At 37.5% G+C, this 21240-nt stretch overlaps 1 protein-coding gene across 1 annotated transcript; it reads left to right on the forward strand.

The window, feature by feature from the left end:
* The first annotated feature begins 825 nt into the window (after positions 1-825).
* On the forward strand, positions 826-20905 carry LOC134675352 (lactase/phlorizin hydrolase-like). Its single transcript, XM_063533562.1, has 13 exons — positions 826-848; positions 1158-1276; positions 1750-2420; positions 2917-3222; positions 3660-3904; positions 4969-5100; positions 5260-5381; positions 8538-8562; positions 9671-9789; positions 10641-11311; positions 11919-12224; positions 19616-19854; positions 20722-20905. The coding sequence occupies exons 1-13, from the start codon at positions 826-828 to the stop codon at positions 20879-20881; spliced, it is 3138 nt and encodes a 1045-aa protein (XP_063389632.1). The 3' UTR covers positions 20882-20905.
* Positions 20906-21240: the final 335 nt, after the last annotated feature.

The following is a 21240-nucleotide window of genomic DNA, read 5'->3' on the forward strand; positions in this document are numbered from 1 at the left end:
GCACGGGACTTCGCTCACCTCGTACCGCGCACCCCCGCATTTTTGGCATCATCGGTTGCATGAAATAATTGCTCTGAACTCGGTCTAGAGGATTCCTAATCTATGTTTCGATTGAAGTGCAGATCTTATATCGCATTCAGACTTGTGTCATGTCATGTGTCTTATCTGTCTTGATTGAGATTAGATTTGAGTAGAAGTGCAGTTGGCGGTCAAGATCTGTATTATTTTGAGAAGAGTATAAAATGTAGGTTTACTACCCTGTAGCATCCTGTAGGTAGAGTTAGACCAAGAAAAGTCTGCAGCGATTTTGATAGCCCGCGCAGTGCAGGTGTCATTTTAAACGTCAACTTCTATGAAATTATGACGTATAAATAACACGTGCACTGCGTGGCCTATCAAAATCGCTGCAAACTTTTCTTGGTCTAACTTTATAACACCCGAGTTGAAACCTAAAATTAATACTTATATACATAGAAAACATCCATAACTCAGGAACAAATATTTGTGATGAACACAAATACCAGGATTCGAACCCGGGACCTACTGCTTCATAGGAGCTACCGACTAGGCTAGGAGGCCATAAAGTGTGTTTTAGATGATCGTAATTTTTTTAAGCGATCAAGTCCGGTTTACGCGTAGAATCGATGAAGTTACTAGAGAAAAATCTCAAACCTTGGTATTGCGATATACAAAAGCGCTACGATTTTTCATTAACTCTTCTGCACCTCAATAGGTATTCTTTATTTATGCTGGTAGTTAAGGATTAGGATGAGTATATAAGAGGAGTTGTTATCTCGGCTTCAGTCGGTTGTTTGTAGCGCCGTGATGAAGTTATCTATACTATTGAGGTAGGTGCCCCGCTCTTAATTTGATTTAACGTTAAGTAAATAGTGCGAGGGCAAATGAAAGTTACTTTTCATGACACTTGCTCGTAAAAGGTGTTATTACACGTAGGCTATGCGGTCCGTAAATCCTAGATTTCGTCCTAATGTCGACTACGAAATAACGCGCGTTTTGGTAAAAAAACTGATGTATGCCCTATCACGCTTTCTTTACTTAAATATGAATTACTCTATGGTCTCTATGGATATATATACCTAAAGATAAACCGACGTAGAAACGTAATTCCTTGTATTAAATATAATTTGTATTCGCAGTGTCCTGGTGATCGCAGCCGCCAGCGCTGTGCCGCGGCAGCAGCGCCAGTTTCCTGATGACTTCATTTTCGGTACTGCCACAGCTTCGTACCAAATCGAGGGCGCTTGGGATGAAGATGGTAACAGTTTTGGAGTTTACTGCTTAAGAATCGATTCATATACAAAAAAAAATAAGTGCATTCCCGTTGCCAGGGAGGTTTTGGGATTATACTGAGCAATTTTTACTATGGGACCAACCGGCAATAAAAATTTGGCTGTTTCATTCATTTTGACTGGTCCATTTTCTATGGAAGGGTAATTTTTTTTTGCTATTTCGTGGTTGGTCCCATAGTAAAAGTTGCTCAGGATAGTCCCTAAACCTCCTTAGCAACGGGAATGCACTTATTTTTTAGCCACCGTGTATAAGCGCCGGGGTATGAAAATTACCCCGCAGCAAACACAGGAAAAAAGAAACAGTGATTTCAGTCCAATCTCACAAAATTTTAGTATGATGCAGATTCAAGTCTCCTTTTTTTTATAAGGGCAAAACTTTCTCAGAAGTATACGGCTGTATACTACTTATACTGTGATACTACAGTTGCTTCCCTTTCAGGCAAAGGCGAAAATATTTGGGACTACAACACCCACCGCGACCCGACCATCATTGACGATCAGAGCAACGGCGACGTGGCCGCTGACTCCTACCACAACTACAAGAGAGATGTCGAAATGATGCGGGAACTCGGTCTGGACTGCTACCGTTTCTCACTGTCCTGGCCCAGAATCCTCCCTTCCGGCTTTCCCAACCACATCAACCAAGCTGGCGTCGACTTTTATAACAACTATATCGACGAAATGCTGAAATACAACATACAACCTATAGTAACTCTATACCATTGGGATTTACCCCAAAAACTCCAAGAGTTAGGCGGCTTTACGAACCCTTTATTCGAAGAATGGTTTGAAGATTACGCAAGAGTTGCATACAGCCTTTTCGGAGACAGAGTTAACTTCTGGATTACTTTTAACGAGCCTATGCAAATCTGCTATCAAGGATATGGGTCCGTGACTAAGATACCTCAAGTGAATGCTACTGGTATAGGAGAATACCTGTGTGCTAAGCATTTAGTGATGGGTCATGCGAGGGCGTACCATGCCTATAATAATGATTTCAAGCCGTCCCAAGGCGGGCAATGCGGGTTAGCGATTAATTTGCAATGGTATATGCCTGATACGGACTCGGAAGAGGATGCACATGCAGTGGATTTGATGAACCAAGCTTATGTAAGAATATTGTTCAGTTACACAAGAGATTACTTTTTGCTTTAGATCCATTTTGTTAGGGCTTGCACCATCCCACTAACCCGGGGTTAAGCAGTTAAACCGTTAACCTAGTGTCAAATTGTAATGGTAACCATGGTAACTCTAAGTTTAACCGGTTAACCCGGGTTACTGGAATGGTACAAGTGGCGCTTAGTGAGTTGCCGACGAAAAGTCCCCAATTGAAAAATATGATGAAATTGAAAAACTTCTCATATTTTGTACGGGGACGACATTTTCAATTTTCATTACTAGAAATTATACGATAAAATATAAATAAAGATTCCATACTCTTTATTTATATTTTATCGTTTTTCAGAACTTTTTGAAAATTTCTCATGAAGGCAAATTAAAAAGTTAGACATTGACCTTTGAGAAGCCAAAAGTTCAAAGTAAAATCAAAATTATATCATACATTATTTCTTTGCCATATACCTAAAAGGATTTTCCTTATTTACAGTGGGCGCTTTACACCGATCCTATCTACTCACCTGAAGGCGGTTTCCCCAAAGAATTATCAGAGATAGTCGCCAAGAAAAGCGCTGAGCAAGGTTACCCTCGTTCCCGAATGTTGTCCTTCACAGAAGAAGAAAGGGTTTACGTCCAAGGCACTTATGATTTCTTAGGACTGAACCAGTATTCAGGGAACATCGTTTCAGCGACGAAGTATAAGACGCCGCAAGCGGTCCCGTCGATATATGATGATATAGATGTCGGATTGACTGTTGATGAAACGTGGCTGAAGGGCCAGGGGGCTTCGTTTTATGTAAGTATGTAAGATTACCATCTTAAAGCACAAACTAGCCTTACAAAGTGAAGGAGCCCGGTGGCTCCTTTTCTATGACACTATAGAAGTCTATATATGGTCATATCTTCAAAGATTTTCAAACAAAAGTTAACAAAAAAGAAGTTCCTTTTATACGCGTAAAGGTTCAAACATAAAATTAAGCTTCATAGCACTTAACTTTGACTATAAACACAAGAGGGACCTTAAGTCAACGCAACATTTGTCTAAGATTCAAAGGAAACTTAATGTAGTTAATTGAATATGCTCACAAATAGCGTAATACATGTTCTGTTGTTAATGTAATTTACTATATCAAGTAAATAGGTACATAAGATAAGGTAGGTAGGTAGGTAAGATTTCTTTCTTAACATTCTGCGATAAGTATGTAAAGTCTGAATGAATACCTACCCTTCCAGCTAGTCCCCGACAGTCTTTACAACTGCCTGACCCTCCTACGCCAGCGCTACAATGACCCCGACATCTACGTCACCGAGAGCGGCTGGTCGGGCGCTCCCGACGCTAGTCTCATAGACGAGGACCGGGTCACGTATTACGCTACCATCATGGAACAGATGCTGGCTGCCATAGATGAGGGGGTCAAGCTGAAGGGTTATATGGCTTGGAGTTTGCTGGATAATTTTGAGTGGATGAGGGGATATACGTAAGTTTCTTGCGTGTTTCATTAATTTATGTTTTAACGAAGATTACCAAAACGGAGATGGTGGGACGACCTTGACACATTTTGTAAAGAGTGACGGTGTGCATCGGATAGGACCAGATGGCAGAAAAGAGGGGAGGCATTTGCCCAGCAGTGGGGCACTCCTAAGGCTAATATAAAAAAAATCTTTCTCTCTCTCTGATCTTAGTAATAAGCTGTCTTGGCTGAAGCCTCAAATACTGCTTCAGAGTTCCATTTTACTTCGAATGATACAAAAGGTATTAGATTAGAGTCCGTTAAAGTTAACTAGGCTACGACTTGGCAGCACTAAAGTATGAAATGGCACTATACTCGTTGCCAACTCTATGTAGAGTTCGTTTAGATGGACTATACACTATTTATAATTGGTGCCGTGACCAGGACACAATAAAATTATTATTTTAAATCTCCAGAAAACAATCTTGTAGAAATTGTAGAGATGGAAAGCGACACCAAACACTTTAACAATTTTATTGGTAGCTTACGAGTTTTCAATTTGATTTCCATAACATTTGTTCCTACTCTCCAGAGAATTCACATGCATGAATACAGATGTAGTGCATAATTATTTCCCATCGTATTTTCACGGAAACTTACGAACATGTCTTGCTATTTCAGTCTCGGTACAAAAAGTACTGAGGTTGACTGAAGTATTAAGCATGAAAAATACGAACGTTTCCGAGAAAATACGATGGAAAACAATTATGCACTATATCTGTACGACTTGGCAGGACTAAAGTATGAAATGCCACTATATTTGTTGCCAAGTCTATGTAGAGTTTGTTTAGACGGACTAAATATACAATATTTATATAACAGATACTATGATGACCAGCCTAAAACAAAATTAATTTTAAAACTCAGTATATAGTAGGCATCTTATAGAAGATATTAGAGACGGAAACCGAACAGGCAAATGAACAAAATCATAAAAATTCTATTTTCAATTTTATTTCCATAACATATGTTCCCATTCCACCGAGAATACACATGAATATTCCCATGTAACACAGTATTTGTGTCCACAGCGAGCGTTTCGGCCTGTACGCCGTAGACTTCTCCTCGCCCGAGCGAACGCGCACTCCCCGGCTGTCCGCGTTCTTCTACAAAGAGGTGTTATGCACTCGTACTGCCGTCGCCGCCGACTACCGCCCTGAAGAGTTTACTATGAAGATCGATGAGGGACATTGATAGAGAATTAATAGATGGATGTTTTAATATGTTAAAATTGGTCACTCAGGTTTTTTAAGTCATAGATAATAGTAAGAGTCGATGAGAGAATTTTTGGCTTAAAATTGTGATTAGCCGGGTCCACACAGAGTGGCCAGTGTAGATGTGCCTCAGCCGAGTCGGCGCGCGCGAGGCATGTCTAGGCTGTATGGCCGTTTTGTGCGCGAGGAAATTGCCTCGCGCGGATGCTTGCTCCGTGCGGACCCGGCTAGTGACCCGTTTTAAGAAGTAAATAAAATATGTCTGAGTTTCACGGAAGTTTTGTTATTAAAGGGAGAATACAATATTAAGAATAGACTTTGAGATTTCATTTTATCCTCATTCCTTCTCTTTTCTAAGTTGGTTAACCATAATCACTACACCTTATAAAACAAAGTCCTCCGCCGCGTCTATCTCTTTGTGTGTTTATTCTCAACTTAAAAACTACTGAACGGATTTCTTATAGGCAAAAAATATCTAAAATACGATAGAGCAACAGAGGACCTAAGAGCCCCCTTTACACTACTAGTCAATTCATGCGATGGAGCCCGAGGGACTGAATACAATAGTTTCCTAAAGAAAACAGCATCAAAATTAAATAAAAAACGAAGTGTCGAAAACTTCGGCCCGGACCCGGACCGTTCTATAGTTCGTTTTTTTTTAGCTTTAGAAATAAGGTAAACAATCTTGATGTGTCTTTTAATTGAAAAACACATTAAAAATAAGTTACGGCAAATATGTAACAATTATGAATCTAATACGATCATTTATATTCTTCGGCTTTCATTAAGTAATAAGTAGTTACCGATTTTTAAAAAGCCTTTTTCAATTAAAAGACATGTCAAGATCGCTTACCTTCTTGCAAGTTCTTTCTAATGATAAAAAAAACGAACTATAGACTCGGTCATCTTCTATTTTTGGCGTGCCATGTAGCTAAGAATTGGCAGTGTTTAGCTCCTTTAGTTGGGGCAGGCCTTGTTCTAGAATCTAGATAGTCAAGGGACAGACACGTGCACTCTTTCTTGTTTGATTTATCATCCTTGCCGGTGAAGCCGATGGTCCTGGGTTCGAATCCCGGTAAGGACGCTTATTTGTGTGACGATTAAATAAGTATGAATTTGTTCCTGAGCCATGCATGGCCAGGTGTTTTCTATGTATATAAGTATCTATTTATCTATATAAGTAAGTATGTATATCGTCGCCTAGCAGCCATTTGCTTAGTTTGGGGCTAGGTTGATCTGTGTAAGATGCAGTGGCGTAGCTAGGGGGGGGGGGGGGGGGGCGGTCCGCCTCCACAGCCCCCGTGAACATCAGTAGTGCCACCTATAAAAATTCGTAAAATCATGTAAAATGAAAGCGATGGAGTAAATCCTGAGCTATTTAACATAAATAACAATTACTCTTTTTAAATATACATATTTTACAATTTTGATTGAATTTTGGGGTGACACCCACAATTTCCGCACCGGGTGCCACCCATGCTAGCTACGCCACTGGTAAGATGTTCTCTGACTCTGATATTTATAGCCCGTCAAACAAGTTTGTCAGCAGCAAGAGTCGCGAAATTCAAATTTTCTATGGGACGATTACCCTTCGCGCCTACATTTTTAAATTTGCTTCTTTTGACGGAAATGACTTGACAGACTATATTTATTTATTTATCTACACTTATCTATATTGAAAATGATGCCTATCTGCCCCTCATAATATTATCTTTTATCTCCGTGTTACCATAATCCGTCGTTACATAATAGCACGTACATAATCTACACAAAACAAAATAGTTATAACATGTCAAAGATAAGATTGATATAATCTTGCATCCTCATTATTATGGATGGCTTTATTTACAATATGATAAAATAACTGTCACTTTTTAACACCGCGGGATAGAGAGTGACGGACACCGTTTTATCACGCTGTCACGTAGATAAGAACGACTACCATGGAAACATGTATATGTGATAAATAACATCTTTTTATCTTACTGATACTTTGTTTTTGCCCTCGGTGCATTTAGGCACATCACATCTCAATCTCACACCAGATGAATGTTTTTAAAAAACTCAGTATCTTTTGGTACTTGGTCGGGTTTTTGTATGGGATGACGTGACGTACGCGGTACACGTTAAGTGTCATTTTGTATGGGATTTTGAGTTTCCAAAACATCCCGCTTGGCGCGCTGTTCAAAATCCCATACAAAAAATAGTCATAACGCAAACGCGAATGCTAGTCACGCTATCGAAATCTTTTGTTTTGTTGTACCTATAACGCCTTTAAACCAAATACCACATATAATAGTAGAGAATGCTTTTGGCATTAAGTCCGCCTTTTGTACGATAAGTTATCTTTTGTGCAATAAAGTTTAAATATATAAACCCTTGCAACGCGGAAGATTCCACTTTTCGAACCATACACGAATATCGTGGTTAAATTTTGGAATCTTTCCTTGTAAAACAAAATTAGGTAATATCTTACGGCATTAATACCGGTACGAATGGAGGTCCAAGGGGGAGGCCTATGTTCAGCAGTGGACGTCTTATGGCTGAGATGATGATGATGATGATTAATACATGGGGCCACCTTCATCTAAATCATAATATAAGTATTACCTATTCTCAAAGTAAGATATGCTCTAGGTACAATCTTTCTATTAAATCACCTCTTGAACGCGTATTGAGTGACTTTCGTACAAACAAGGTAAATTCTGTAATGAATTACATAGGCAGGTATAATATGTTAATAAACCAGTTTAATTTTATATATTCATATTTATGAATATTTGAATTATTAATTAGTTTAATTTTATATACCTATTCATATTTATGAATATTTAAAATTAAACTGGTCTATCTCAAATTAGTTATACATAAATTATGCGGAAGTACCTGTATGTCTGTCTTATGTTACTTCTTCACGCTTAAACCGCATTTAGATATTGTAAGTTGTAATATTAAAAAAACTGTACATCAATTTGCGATTTTTCTTTGAAATTGGGCTCGTACGGCTTCCACTAAGATGGGTATGGAGAGTTGAGTGGAGATGAAGCCCGGGAAAGGATATATCATTAAATTCTTTAAATATAGAAGGTTTTTAGTTATTTATACCTACTCAGATTTACGAAATTGATTGAATAACAACGTTTAGATTAGACCGGTACCATAAACAATTTGCTGTCGTATTACGAGTATTTTTGTTGGATTTTCTTTCATCTTAGTTTAGGTATACTTTGCGTGCGAGAATAACCCTAAAATACTCGTATACACTACAACAAGACAACATACAAGATAAGTAGATACAGATGATCCACTCGATATAGTAGTATGGACAGCCACTCGATATATAAGAAAAGGCGGCACTTGATTTAAATGTTGTTTGCCGACGGCAGCCATGCAGCTACTCGTCCTTTTAAGGTAAAATAATAATATAAACAGGTCTCTGAGGCTATAATAAACATTTTCTCATGTTTCTTGGTTTACAACTATTATAGTCCAGCAAGAGTATTATGGATGGCTTTATTATCCACCTGATAAAATAACTGTCACTTTTTAACACCGCGGGATAGACAGTGACGGATACCTTTTATCACGCTGTCACATAGACAAGAAGGACCATCATATCCGTGCTATAAACCAATAAACTTGGTCAATCAAATCTTGTCAGTAGAAAAAGGCGGCAAATTTTAAAAATGTAGGCACGAAGGGATGTCGTCGCATAGGAAATTTGAATTTCGCGCCTTGATTTACTGACAAGATTTGCTTGACCATCTATTTATGTATTTTTCAAATTATGTTGGGTATATAATTAGAAAGTTTCCATTTTGAATAATTTTGCTAACTTTCTTTAAACTTTCCTTAACTTGCACAGCTGTTATCGGTCTTTGAAACCATTGATTTGAAACATGTCGCGCTAATGAGTAAAAACACGTGAGTTACCTAAACCGTAAAATTAGTTAATTTTGTATGTTGCACGACATCAATTACAACCTTATTGATAATAACTTTGTTAGTACTACGTCTATAACTAGGCAATTATGCAGATTAGAACTGTACACCTACAGCCGGCCTATTATGGATGGCTTTATCTATCTTTATCCACGTGATATAATAACTGTCACTTTTAACACCGTGGGATAGAAAGTGACGGACTCCGTTTTATCACGCTGTCACGTAGACAAGAACGACCATCATATCCGAACAAGTTCCTAGACAGTTTTTAACGCGTAGCAAGGTTACGGGTACGGTACGGGTTTCCAAATTTTCCTGTGTAAGTAAAATTTTGAAAATTCCGATGACTTTTTCAAATCTTATGAAATTTTCCGCTACTTGACGTCTGTACGAGTAGCTGCGAGTCCAAAGTGCCTACCGCGAACCACGTTGGACGAATTGCCTCCCTGTCACACTTACGTACGAATTTACAAGTGCAACAGAGAGGCAACACGTCGAACGTGGTTCGCAGTAGTAGGCCCTCGGATCCCGATCGGGCCCTACAATTTCTACAATAAAATTAATTGTATTGCAGTTTAGCAGTGCTAGGCAGCAATGCTGCATCCGTCAAGGAGGAGAGGAGGTTTCCCGATGATTTCCTCTTTGGCACGGCCACCGCGTCCTACCAGATAGAGGGCGCTTGGAATGAAGATGGTAAGAACCCGGTAGTCATGGAAAATAGGCATTTCGTTATCTGCCTCTCTATCGCTCTTGCGTATTCGAGCGATAGGGAGGTAGAGTAGATGTCGATGATCGTGGTAGGCCGTCTGCGCAAGGGAAGAGTTAACCTTAGGTATAACGCTCTTATTATGTCTAAGAGAAAGTTTCAAATAGAGAAAGGACGAAACCCCCGGTGATCACTTAAAGTATAGACTCAAAACAGGAGACGCATTAGAATTTATAAGCATTAGATAGCTGAATTTGTAAATTTTGTAATTTAAGTAGCTATTTTATAAAATATTACTTAGGTCGCAGGTCGGATATTTATTGCTTCAAAATTCTGGCAGAATTAAATGAAAGTATTCCTTGACCATACAATTTGATCTGGGGATCTAACGCAAACAGGGATTATCCGCAGATGGTCTAAAACACAAAATGACTAGTGTGTTGTTTTGCCTAAATCGCAATTAGTCTACATCTTTTTTTATCACCACATTTTACATAGGTAGGCTAGGGTCGTTAGGTATCTTCAAATGGCCGAAGGCCAAACAGCAAAGAATAAGAGCCCCGCGGAAGCGGGGCTCTGTCGACGTCGCTATAAAGTTAAGATAAAACCGAAAAAATAATTCGGGCATTTTGCGTTCTAGACCGTTTGCGATGTAGACTAATTGTGATTTAGGCAAAACAACACACTAGTCATTTTGCATTCTAGGCCATTTGCGGATAACCCGCAAACAGCCTCAATGGCATTTAGCTCATATAGATAGCATGGTAATGCTACTACCATGCGGCCTACGCTCCTGAGTTTAATGCTAACATTATCTTATTTACTGCGTTTTTTTTAGGCAAAGGAGAAAGCATATGGGACCACATGACCCACAACAAGCCGCATGTGATCAAAGACCAGACCAACGGTGACATCGCAGACGATACGTACCACAATTACAAACGGGACGTCGAGATGATGAGGGAATTAGGTCTAGATGCTTACAGATTCTCCCTGTCCTGGTCCAGAATTCTTCCCACCGGCTTCCCCGGCCAGATAAACCAGGCTGGAGTTGATTTCTACAACAACTATATCGATGAAATGCTGAAATACAACATCAAGCCCATGGTAACGCTGTACCATTGGGATTTGCCTCAGAAACTCCAAGAGTTGGGGGGATTTACAAACCCCCTCTTCATTGAATGGTTTGAGGATTACGCTAGAGTAGTATTTGCCGCGTTCGGTGATCGAGTTAAACATTGGATAACTTTCAATGAGCCTAGAGAGATATGCTATGAAGGTTACGGTTGGACAACGAAAGCCCCTCAGCTGAATGCCACTGGTATAGGGGAGTACTTGTGCGCTAAGCACTTGGTGGTGGCTCATGCGAAGGCGTACCACGCGTATAATAATGACTTCAAGCCCAACCAAGGTGGTCAGTGTGGAATTACGATCAGCACTAACTATTTCGCGCCGTTGACGGATTCTGATGAGGATAAGGCGGCTGCTGAACTTTTCGCGCAATCACAGGTAAGTTATTAGTCAATATGAAGTAGAATAATATAAGTTAGGAATTTATTTCCAATAAGCATACAACTTGACCTAATTCTGACTACAATTTCTGAAAAAAGATTATATACTGCGTCAAGCAGATCTTGTCAGTAGAAAAAGGCGGCAAATTTGAAAAATGTAGGCGCGAAAGGATATCGTCCCATAGAAAATTTGAATTTCGCGCCTTTTTCTACTGACAAGATTTGCTTGACCATCTTATAATTTTACTTATCGTTTTTTTTTATCTTATCCAAGGACAATTAGCGAATCTGCTACAATAAAAGTAATTTTTGCGAAATTTTTCTAGCGTCTCAGCTACCTCTTGTTTGGAGTGGCATTTTTAATCAATAGGCTGCAAGTGCCTTTATAAAATGCCATAAGCAATTGCCATTTCTATAAAAAGTACGGAATAGGGTTGTTCTTCTCTACGTGACAGCGTGATAAAACGATGTCCGTCACTTTCTATCCCATGGTGTTAAAAAGTGACAGTTATTTTATCACGTGGATAAAGATGGATAAAGACATGCATTAATGCGCCGGCTGGAAAGTTGTTTGAAACAAGAGGTTTATTCCTAATCCTTTTCAGTGGGTCATATACGCCGAGCCCATTTTCTCCGAGCAAGGTGGCTTCCCCAAAGAGTTGACTGAGCGCGTCGGGGCTAAAAGCAAGGAACAGGGCTATCCCAGGTCTCGTATGCCAGAGTTCACTGAAGACGAGATAGCCCTCGTGAAAGGCGCTTCGGACTTCTATGGAGTTAATCACTACACATCCGTTTTCGTGTCAGCTAGTGATTATAAAGAAGAACATCCCGTGCCGGGGCAGATGGATGATGCGGATGTAGGCACGTTTGTGCCGGACGAATGGCCTAAGTCAGCGTCTGTCTGGTTAAATGTAAGTCTGTTTAATTGTACTTTATATACTGTTAAGAAATTGAAGCTAGTAAATAACTATACGTTCTTGTTTGGATTAAAGCTGGATTGTTCTCCCAAGAGCTACAGAGATCGAACCTATTTTTAAGTTGGTAAAACTCAATTATGAACATTATGTCTGCAATTCTGCATACCAGTTGAGTCAGACCAAGATCAGTCTGCAATGATTTTGATAGCACGCGCAGTGCAAGTGTTTAGTTTCATAATTTCATAGAAGTTTGACGTTTAAAATAACTATTGCACTGCGCTGCCGCCAGTGTTGGCCGTAATGGTTAATTCTAATTAACAATTAACCAATTGCATTAACCATTAATTCCGCAATTAATCAATTGCATTACGCATCAATTTAATTAAAGTTAGTTAGAATTGAATCTTGAGACGTTTAATTACATTGATTGTCAATCTAATTGCCTATTTAATGCCATTAAAGTTTCAAAAAATTAATTAGAATTACTCTCAATTGCATTAACGCTTAATGGAATTAAATATTTTTTTCATAAACTAATAATTAATGTTAATTTTGCTTGGAACTATTAAATAAATAAAATAAAATAAATAGATTAAATAAAATAAATAAAATAAATAAAATAAATAAAATAAATAAAATAAATAAAATAAATAAAATAAATAAAATAAATAAAATAAATAAAATAAATAAAATAAATAAAATAAATAAAATAAATAAAATAAATAAAATAAATAAAATAAATAAAATAAATAAAATAAATAAAATAAATAAAATAAATAAAATAAATAAAATAAATAAAATAAATAAAATAAATAAAATAAATAAAATAAATAAAATAAATAAAATAAATAAAATAAATAAAATAAATAAAATAAATAAAATAAATAAAATAAATAAAATAAATAAAATAAATAAAATAAATAAAATAAATAAAATAAATAAAATAAATAAAATAAATAAAATAAATAAAATAAATAAAATAAATAAAATAAATAAAATAAATAAAATAAATAAAATAAATAAAATAAATAAAATAAATAAAATAAATAAAATAAATAAAATAAATAAAATAAATAAAATAAATAAAATAAATAAAATAAATAAAATAAATAAAATAAATAAAATAAATAAAATAAATAAAATAAATAAAATAAATAAAATAAATAAATAAATATTATAGGACATTCTTACACAGATTGACTAAGTCCCACAGTTAATAAAATAAATAAATAATATAAATAAAATAAATGTACAAATGAAATAAATTAAATAAATCAAATAAATTAAATAAATTAATAAAGTAAATGAAGTAAATAAAATATATTAAGTAAATAAAATAAATAATATAAAGTAAATAAAATAAATAAAATAAACAAAATAAATGGTGACGCGGGCCGTACTTTGTTAATATTTATGACTTTATGAGACATTGTCGTTTTTCACTATTACACAAAATAGCCAAGGCGGAACTCGGGCCGCAAGTGACAGGTTCATGCGGCCCGCGGGCCGCAGATTGCCGACCGCTGCACTAGACCTTTGATCCCTTGGACGTCTTTATAAAATTACGATATTTATTCTTGTTAATTGTTAATTATCAATCACATGTTTAATTTTCATTAAAAATTGTTTTAGTTTTTAATGGTTTGTAAAGCAATAACCATTAATTCTTTTTAATTGTTAGTGGTTCGTAATAAATTAACATCAATGCAAATTGATGTTCAATGCAATTGATAATTAATTTTCCTTCAATGGTTAATGGCTAATGGCAATTAACCGTTTCAATGGTTAATTTTTAATGGTCAATTGCATTAGCGTTCGGCCAACACTGGCTGCCGCCTTAAGAAAAAAAACCATAACTAACAAAAAGTAAGTTTCGAGAAAAAGCCAAAAAACGTTGCACTCCTGTTCAAATAGGTTAAATTCAAAGTACAAACTTGAAACTTATGTTAATAAACAAAGTAATTGTGTAGATTTTTTATGCGTTGTAAATTATTCGATTATCTTTATATTTAAATAAGTTATTTAGAAAAAATAGTTACTGCCTCGTGATATAAATGAAATAAAAATATCTATACTAACATTAAATGACATAAGTGTGTACTTATGGTATTTATGTTAGTTTTGCACTAAGATGTCTAAGAAATAAAAACACAAGTACACAATTGTGCTAATGTTACTGACCGATCTCGAAGCTGAAAAAGCACAATTGGGTACTTTATGGTTTTTTTTGCTTAGTTAACGTTATTAAATTATGATTTATCTCGTCAAAGGATTTCATAAAAATACGATGAAGATTCAGAATTATTTATTAAAAGAAAACAAATGAGATATTTTTAGAGATACATATTTGATTAATATTGTAATATAAAACTAAAAAAAATGCACAATTAGATTGCACTACCTAAGTACAAATGCTATTAGGGACCTTTAAAATGTAATAATGTAATACAAAAATTGAAATGAGGTACAAGTAGATTGCACTAAGTACTAGTCCTTAATTTATTGATATGCTGCTGATGTTTTGGCTAGACATTATTTTCTTGAATGTCACATCTGGCCATAAGAAGCAACCGTCTGCTCCTGGACGACTACCACATCGTTAGTAATCTGATAACCAAAACAAAAAAAACACAAACACAGCCAAGAAGCAAGCACAAACAGCCTTTGCGTTCTAGAATAAAATATGGTTAGAATTAGAATGTTAGATACAGCTCAAACACTCAGAAAATTATCAATTTTATTTAATTATAACAAAACTTGCAATCATAAAAATAACAACAAAGCGATACTCATGAAACAACATACTGAAAAATAAGTAGTTGGGAAATGCCTGTTTCATGAACAAGCGACTTTGGGCGGTGTATCCCATACTAAAATTAAGCCATGCGCCAATGTAAAACTGTACGTGTTATTTTGCATTTTGCAACATACATAAAGCTCGGTGGTGCCGGAGTGATCACACATAGGACCGAAACTTAAAGCCACGTTATTTTAAACCATTGTACCTTAAATTCGTGGTTAGGGTTATAATTTGTTTAAGGTCGGTATTCAACAGCAGTCTTAATAGACAAGTTACTTAACACCAATATAAATAAATAGATAATGTTAATTCCAGATACGCATAGGTACTCATTTGAATACGCGCGCCAAGCCTTAACGTAGGAACGTACTAGAATGACCGCGACAAATATACCTAAAGTTATTCAAAAATATAGGCAAAATCTGGAATACGCGACGAGATGAGAAACGTAACATGGATATAAGTATACTTACGAATAATTTTTGACACTTATTACAATCACGTATACACATTAACACTTCTAATATTTTTTAAAGTAGGCACAGGAGTAATTAATACGTGCGTCGTACGCGCAACCTCTTCCGAAGGAAAGTAACCAGGAGTGAACCGGCCAAAATCTGTCCTTATAGGGGACCGGAGGGGGACTACCTAATACTAGCCTGATAAAGTATAACTGACCACAATGTTTAATAAATAAAGCACAAGTTTACTTTTTTGCATCTGACACTAAGCAGAAAAAGCATAAGGAAGAGTCATACGAGATAGAAAAAACATAACGTGCAACTTATGTTTTTTCAGATTCCCAGACTTCCCTAATAGCATTTTCTTGTAGGGATTTGGTTGGGCCTTTGTTTACGTATTAGTTGGGCAACCGTTATATTTGGCCGTACGACTTGCTGGAGGGCCCTCGACAAAGGCCCTCCCGAAGATTCCCAACAGAGGGCCATAAGAGTAATTTTTTCGTTGGGCCTATTTAAATAAATCATACAATTATTCAACGGTGGTTTTGGTTGGGCCTATACACATTTGTTTGATGGTTGGTTAATTGTTACATTTGGCCGTACGATTTGCTGGAGGGCCCTCGACAAAGGCCCTCCCGAAGATTCCCAACAGAGGGCCATTAGAGTAATTTTTTCGTTGGGCCTATTTAAATAAATCATACAATTATTCAACAGTGGTGGTTTTGGTTGGGCCGTGGTTGGGCCTATACACATTTGTTTGATAGTTGGTTAATTGTTACATTTGGCCGTATGGCTTGCTGTAGGACCAACTGCAAAAAAATAAAAAAGGGCAATTTTTTCATTGTGCTTCTGTTTGCAAATTCAACAATTACCCAACGGCAAGTCAGGTAGGTCGGTAGGTAGTCGTGCACCAGATTGAAGGCCCAACACAGCTTGTCCCACAAAGGGCCAACATTGTAAATTTTACGTTGGGCCTTGTGTATGATTCTTACAATACTACCGTAGGTAAATAGTTGTGTAATTTATAGTGGGCCTACACAGTCTAATTATGTAATGGGCCTTTGTTTACAAGTCCTACAGTTACCTTACGTTAGTAAGTGGTTGTGTAATACGACGTTGGGCCTTTGCTGATAAATATTACAATTACACTACGGTAGGCATGTGCCACATGAAGGCCCTAGGCAGCTGTTGTTGTTAATCTTCTCTGTATCGTTCCAATTTTAGTTTGTGTACTACCGAAGCAAGTACACTTACTGTACACTCTAATTTGTATATATACTAACCGCACTTCGAAACTTCGTAAGCGAGATTTATGTTTTTTGAGATTTAAATTGAGAAAATGTTGGTAAAATAAAATTATTTAAATTAATGTATAAATTTTATAGTTATAGCTATTAGATTTATAAGTTACTTTAAAAAAATATTATGATTATATCCGGAATAATCGAGAAAATAACTATAATTTCGATGTTTGGAGACAGTAACGCCATCTAGTGACGCCACAAGCAAACTCAACTGGTAGCTATTTTGATGACGTCACGCAGCCCCTGGCCTCTGTTAAAATGCTCGTGTGATATTTATTTATTTGTTTATGGTGTTATACTCTGTCAAACCATTTCCGTCATTAGAAAAGAGCGATAAATTTAAAAAATGTAGGCGTGAAGGGTTATCGTCCAATAGAAAATTTGAATTTCGCGACTTTTTCTACTGACAAACTTGCTTGACCGGCTATATTTATAAATGCGATATTTGTCCTCACTGGGCCATCGAATGATATCGTTGATTAGCTAACGTTACCAAAATACACAAAGGCCCATTTTTGTTTTCAGTGCCACTGCCAATGTTGGTAAATGCGATATATGTCATCATTGGGCCAAAGAATATTATCGTTGTTTAGCCACCGGTACCAAAATACACACAGGCCCATTGTTGGGCATCAGTACCACAGCCAATGTTGGTAAATGCGATATTTGTGCTCACTGGGCCAACGAATGTTATCGTTGTTTAGCCACCGGTACCAAAATACACAAAGGCCCATTGTTGGGCGTCAGTGCCACAGCCAATGTTGGTAAATGCGATATTTGTCCCCACTGGGCCAACAAATGATATCGTTGTTTAACGAACGGTAGCAAAATACACAAAGGCCCATTGTTGGGCGTCGCTGCCACAGCCAATGTTGGTAAATGGGATATTTGTCATCATTGGGCCATCGGATGATATCGTTGACTAGCCAACGTTACCAAAATACTCAAAGGCCCATTGTTGGGCATCAATGCTACAGCCAATGTTGGTAAATGCGATATTTGTCATCATTGGGCCATCGGATGATATCGTTGATTAGCCAACGTTACCAAAATACACAAAGGCCCATTGTTGGGCATCAATGCTACAGCCAATGTTGGTAAATGCATTATTTGTCGTCATTGGGCCATCGGATGATATCGTTGATTAGCCAACGTTACCAAAATAAACAAAGGCCCATTGTTGGGCATCAGTGCCACAGCCAATGTTGGTAAATGCGATATTTGTAATCATTGGGCCATCGGATGATATCGTTGTTTAGCGAACGGTAGCAAAATACACAAAAGCCCATTGTTGGGCATCAATGCTACAGCCAATGTTGGTAAATGCGATATTTGTCGTCATTGGGCCATCGGATGATATCGTTGCTTAGCCAACGTTACCAAAATACACAAAGGCCCATTGTTGGGCATCAATGCTACAGCCAATGTTGGTAAATGCGATATTTGTCGTCTTTGGGCCATCGGATGATATCGTTGCTTAGCCAACGTTACCAAAATACACAAAGGCCCATTGTTGGGCATCAGTGCCACAGCTAATGTTGGTAAATGCGATATTTGTCATCATTGGGCCACCGGATGATATCGTTGATTAGCCAACGTTACCAAAATACACAAAGGCCCATTGTTGGGCATCAATGCTACAGCCAATGTTGGTAAATGCGATATTTTTCGTCATTGGGCCATCGGATGATATCGTTGATTAGCCAACGTTACTAAAATAAACAAAGGCCCGTTGTTGGGCATCAGTGCCACAGCCAATGTTGGTAAATGCGATATTTGTCATCATTGGGCCATCGGATGATATCGTTGACTAGCCAACGTTACCAAAATACATAAAGGCCCATTGTTGGGCATCCATGCCACAGCCAATGTTGGTAAATGCGGTATTTATCACCATTGGGCCAACGAATATTATCGTTGTTTAGCGAACGGTAGCAAAATACACAAAGGCCCATTGTTGGGCATCACTGCCACTGCCAATGTTGGTAAATGCGATATATGTCATCATTGGGCCAACGAATATTATCGTTGTTTAGCCAACGGTACCAAAATACACAAAGGCCCATTGTTGGGCATCTGGGCCACAGCGAATGTTGGTAAATGCGATAGTGGGCCAATACAAATTTTAATGTAGGCTACGGAACGAACCTCATCCCAACGTTTTCCCTACCGTTGGCACCGTGGGCCCCAACGAAAATGCTACTAGGGTTATGACTAATAATTATTTTATACTAACAAGAACGAACACTTCTGTCAACTTATGGGTTTTTTACATAGAAATTTTATAGAAAACCAATAATATGGTTTTTCTTCTTGTGAAATAATTGTTGGGCTCAAATTTAAGACAAAGGAAAAAAACACAAGTCGTTAATTTAGTACTTTTCTGTCTATGAATATATACTTATGCTTTTTCTTTCTCAAAAAGGCAGTAACTTTACCAAAATGGCGTGTAGTTATGCTTGTCTAAATCGTGACCTATTAGAGATAAAGAAATAACTGCTAGAGAGAAAAATCACATTTTTCTTCCTGATTTCGAGGGTGTCAATAACTTAATTTCGCAAAAATTGTCACTTATGGTTTTTTTTCTTAAGGCGGCAGTGCGTGGGCTAGCAAAATCGTTGCAGACTTGTCCTGGTCTAACTTCTAAGTATTTTATCTTATAAATAACAAGAAAGCGAGTGGATCCCCTTAAAAGCTCCCAATTTTGGGACATACAGAAGAGTCACGAACCTCATTGCTGTAGGTAAACTCCTCCTCAATATGCCTCCTTCATTCTCTCATGGTAGAAAGACAATCTAAATCAAGAACATTGTCCAACAGCAAGCGCCTCGCAGCTTGTACAACGCCTTAACTGACGTACACAAGAGATACAACAGCCCAGACATATACGTGACGGAGAACGGATGGTCATCACACGGCGGTCTGCAGGACGATGATCGTATCCGGTACTACAGAGCCGCGCTGTCCGACCTGCTGGATGTGCTGGACGAGGGAGTCCAGCTAAAGGGATACATGGCCTGGAGTTTAATGGACAATTTTGAGTGGATGGAGGGATACACGTAAGTAATGTGCATGTCGCGGAGAGTTTGGGAAGAAAATCTTAAAATATTGCGGAAAATTTTACATGAAATAAAATAAGTTTTCATTTAGGAAGGAGGATATTGTACTTCCCACAGGAAGTTGTGATTAATTTAGGAGAACTTTGGAAACTTTCTGTCAGTACATTAAAAAATTAGAGAGAAGAGATTACATCTAGGTATTCTTCCATCGGACAAATTTGGGCACTTTGTGCTGTCTTGCACGACTTGATATGAAGGACAGAGAACAGGATATGTATCTTTTTCTATTTCTGCCCTTCTTAGCAGAAAGAGTCCTGAAGAAGGATTGTTGTAATAACACCTAGTGCAGATATCAAGTGAGATGTGGGAGGAGCTTGCAACCCAGAAATCTAACCACAGTGACCAACACTGGCCTTCATAATATTTAACCAACCAGGGCCTACCGCGAACACAGGAGTTCGGAAATTGCGGGCTTCTTTCTCTTTCACTCCAATTAAGGCGTAATTAGAATGACAGAGAACGATGCCCGTAATTTGCGAACTTCGGTGTTCGCGGTAGACATTGGTAATCGATAAAATTAAAATTGAAATTATTTATTTCAGGCACAAATCCCATATAGAGTTAGTACAAAAAATATAATTTATATAACTATACTTGGTCAAGCAGATCTTGTCAGTAGAAAAAGACGGCAAATTTGAAAATTGTAGGCGCGAAGGGATTTCGTCTCATGGAAAATTTGAATTTCGCGCCTTTTTCTACTGAGAAAGATTTGCTTGACTATCTATATATCTTATATCCATACCTATATCTGCCTATATGTTAGTGTACAATACAACTTATTATTCAAACTTATTGTTGTTTCAACAGAGAGCATTTTGGTCTATACGAGGTGGACTTCGAATCGCCCGAGAGGACGCGAACGGCGCGCAAATCCGCGCTTGTCTACAAGCACATTATCGCCAACAGAATGATCGATCCTGACTACGAGCCTGAAAATCTCAATATCAGCATAGATGAAGGACATTAATGACAACCTTGCCTACAACCTGGCAAAAAAGAGTAGAAATCAAAAAGTGGCAGCACTGTAGTGTCATCCCGTTCTCTTATATAAATTGATTTGAAAGGGACGACGCTACAGTGTTGCCACTTTTTAATTTCTACTCTTTTGTGCCAAGCTGTACATTGAAGGAATATTACATTAATTTATTAGATACATTTGTCTTAATTTCATAACCTACATACCTGTAAAACTAGTGGCTACGCCAATTATCGGGATTTGTTGCCAAGCGGACCTCAGGCCCCCATGAGCCGTGGCAAAATGCCGGGATAACGCGAGGAAGATGATAACCTACCTATGAACACTGCTGCCCACAGTGGGTTTGAGGC

The sequence above is a fragment of the Cydia fagiglandana genome, chromosome 21 (genome assembly GCF_963556715.1).
Source record: "Cydia fagiglandana chromosome 21, ilCydFagi1.1, whole genome shotgun sequence".
Classification (NCBI taxonomy): Eukaryota; Metazoa; Arthropoda; class Insecta; order Lepidoptera; family Tortricidae; genus Cydia; species Cydia fagiglandana.

Bases quoted from the DNA above. Each gene is read 5' to 3' on its own strand.
- LOC134675352 (XM_063533562.1), top strand. From the start codon at position 826: ATGAAGTTATCTATACTATTGAG. The intron at 2,421-2,916 runs GTAAGAATATTG...CCTTATTTACAG, and splicing joins ATTTGATGAACCAAGCTTAT to TGGGCGCTTTACACCGATCC. The intron at 11,312-11,918 runs GTAAGTTATTAG...AATCCTTTTCAG, and splicing joins AACTTTTCGCGCAATCACAG to TGGGTCATATACGCCGAGCC.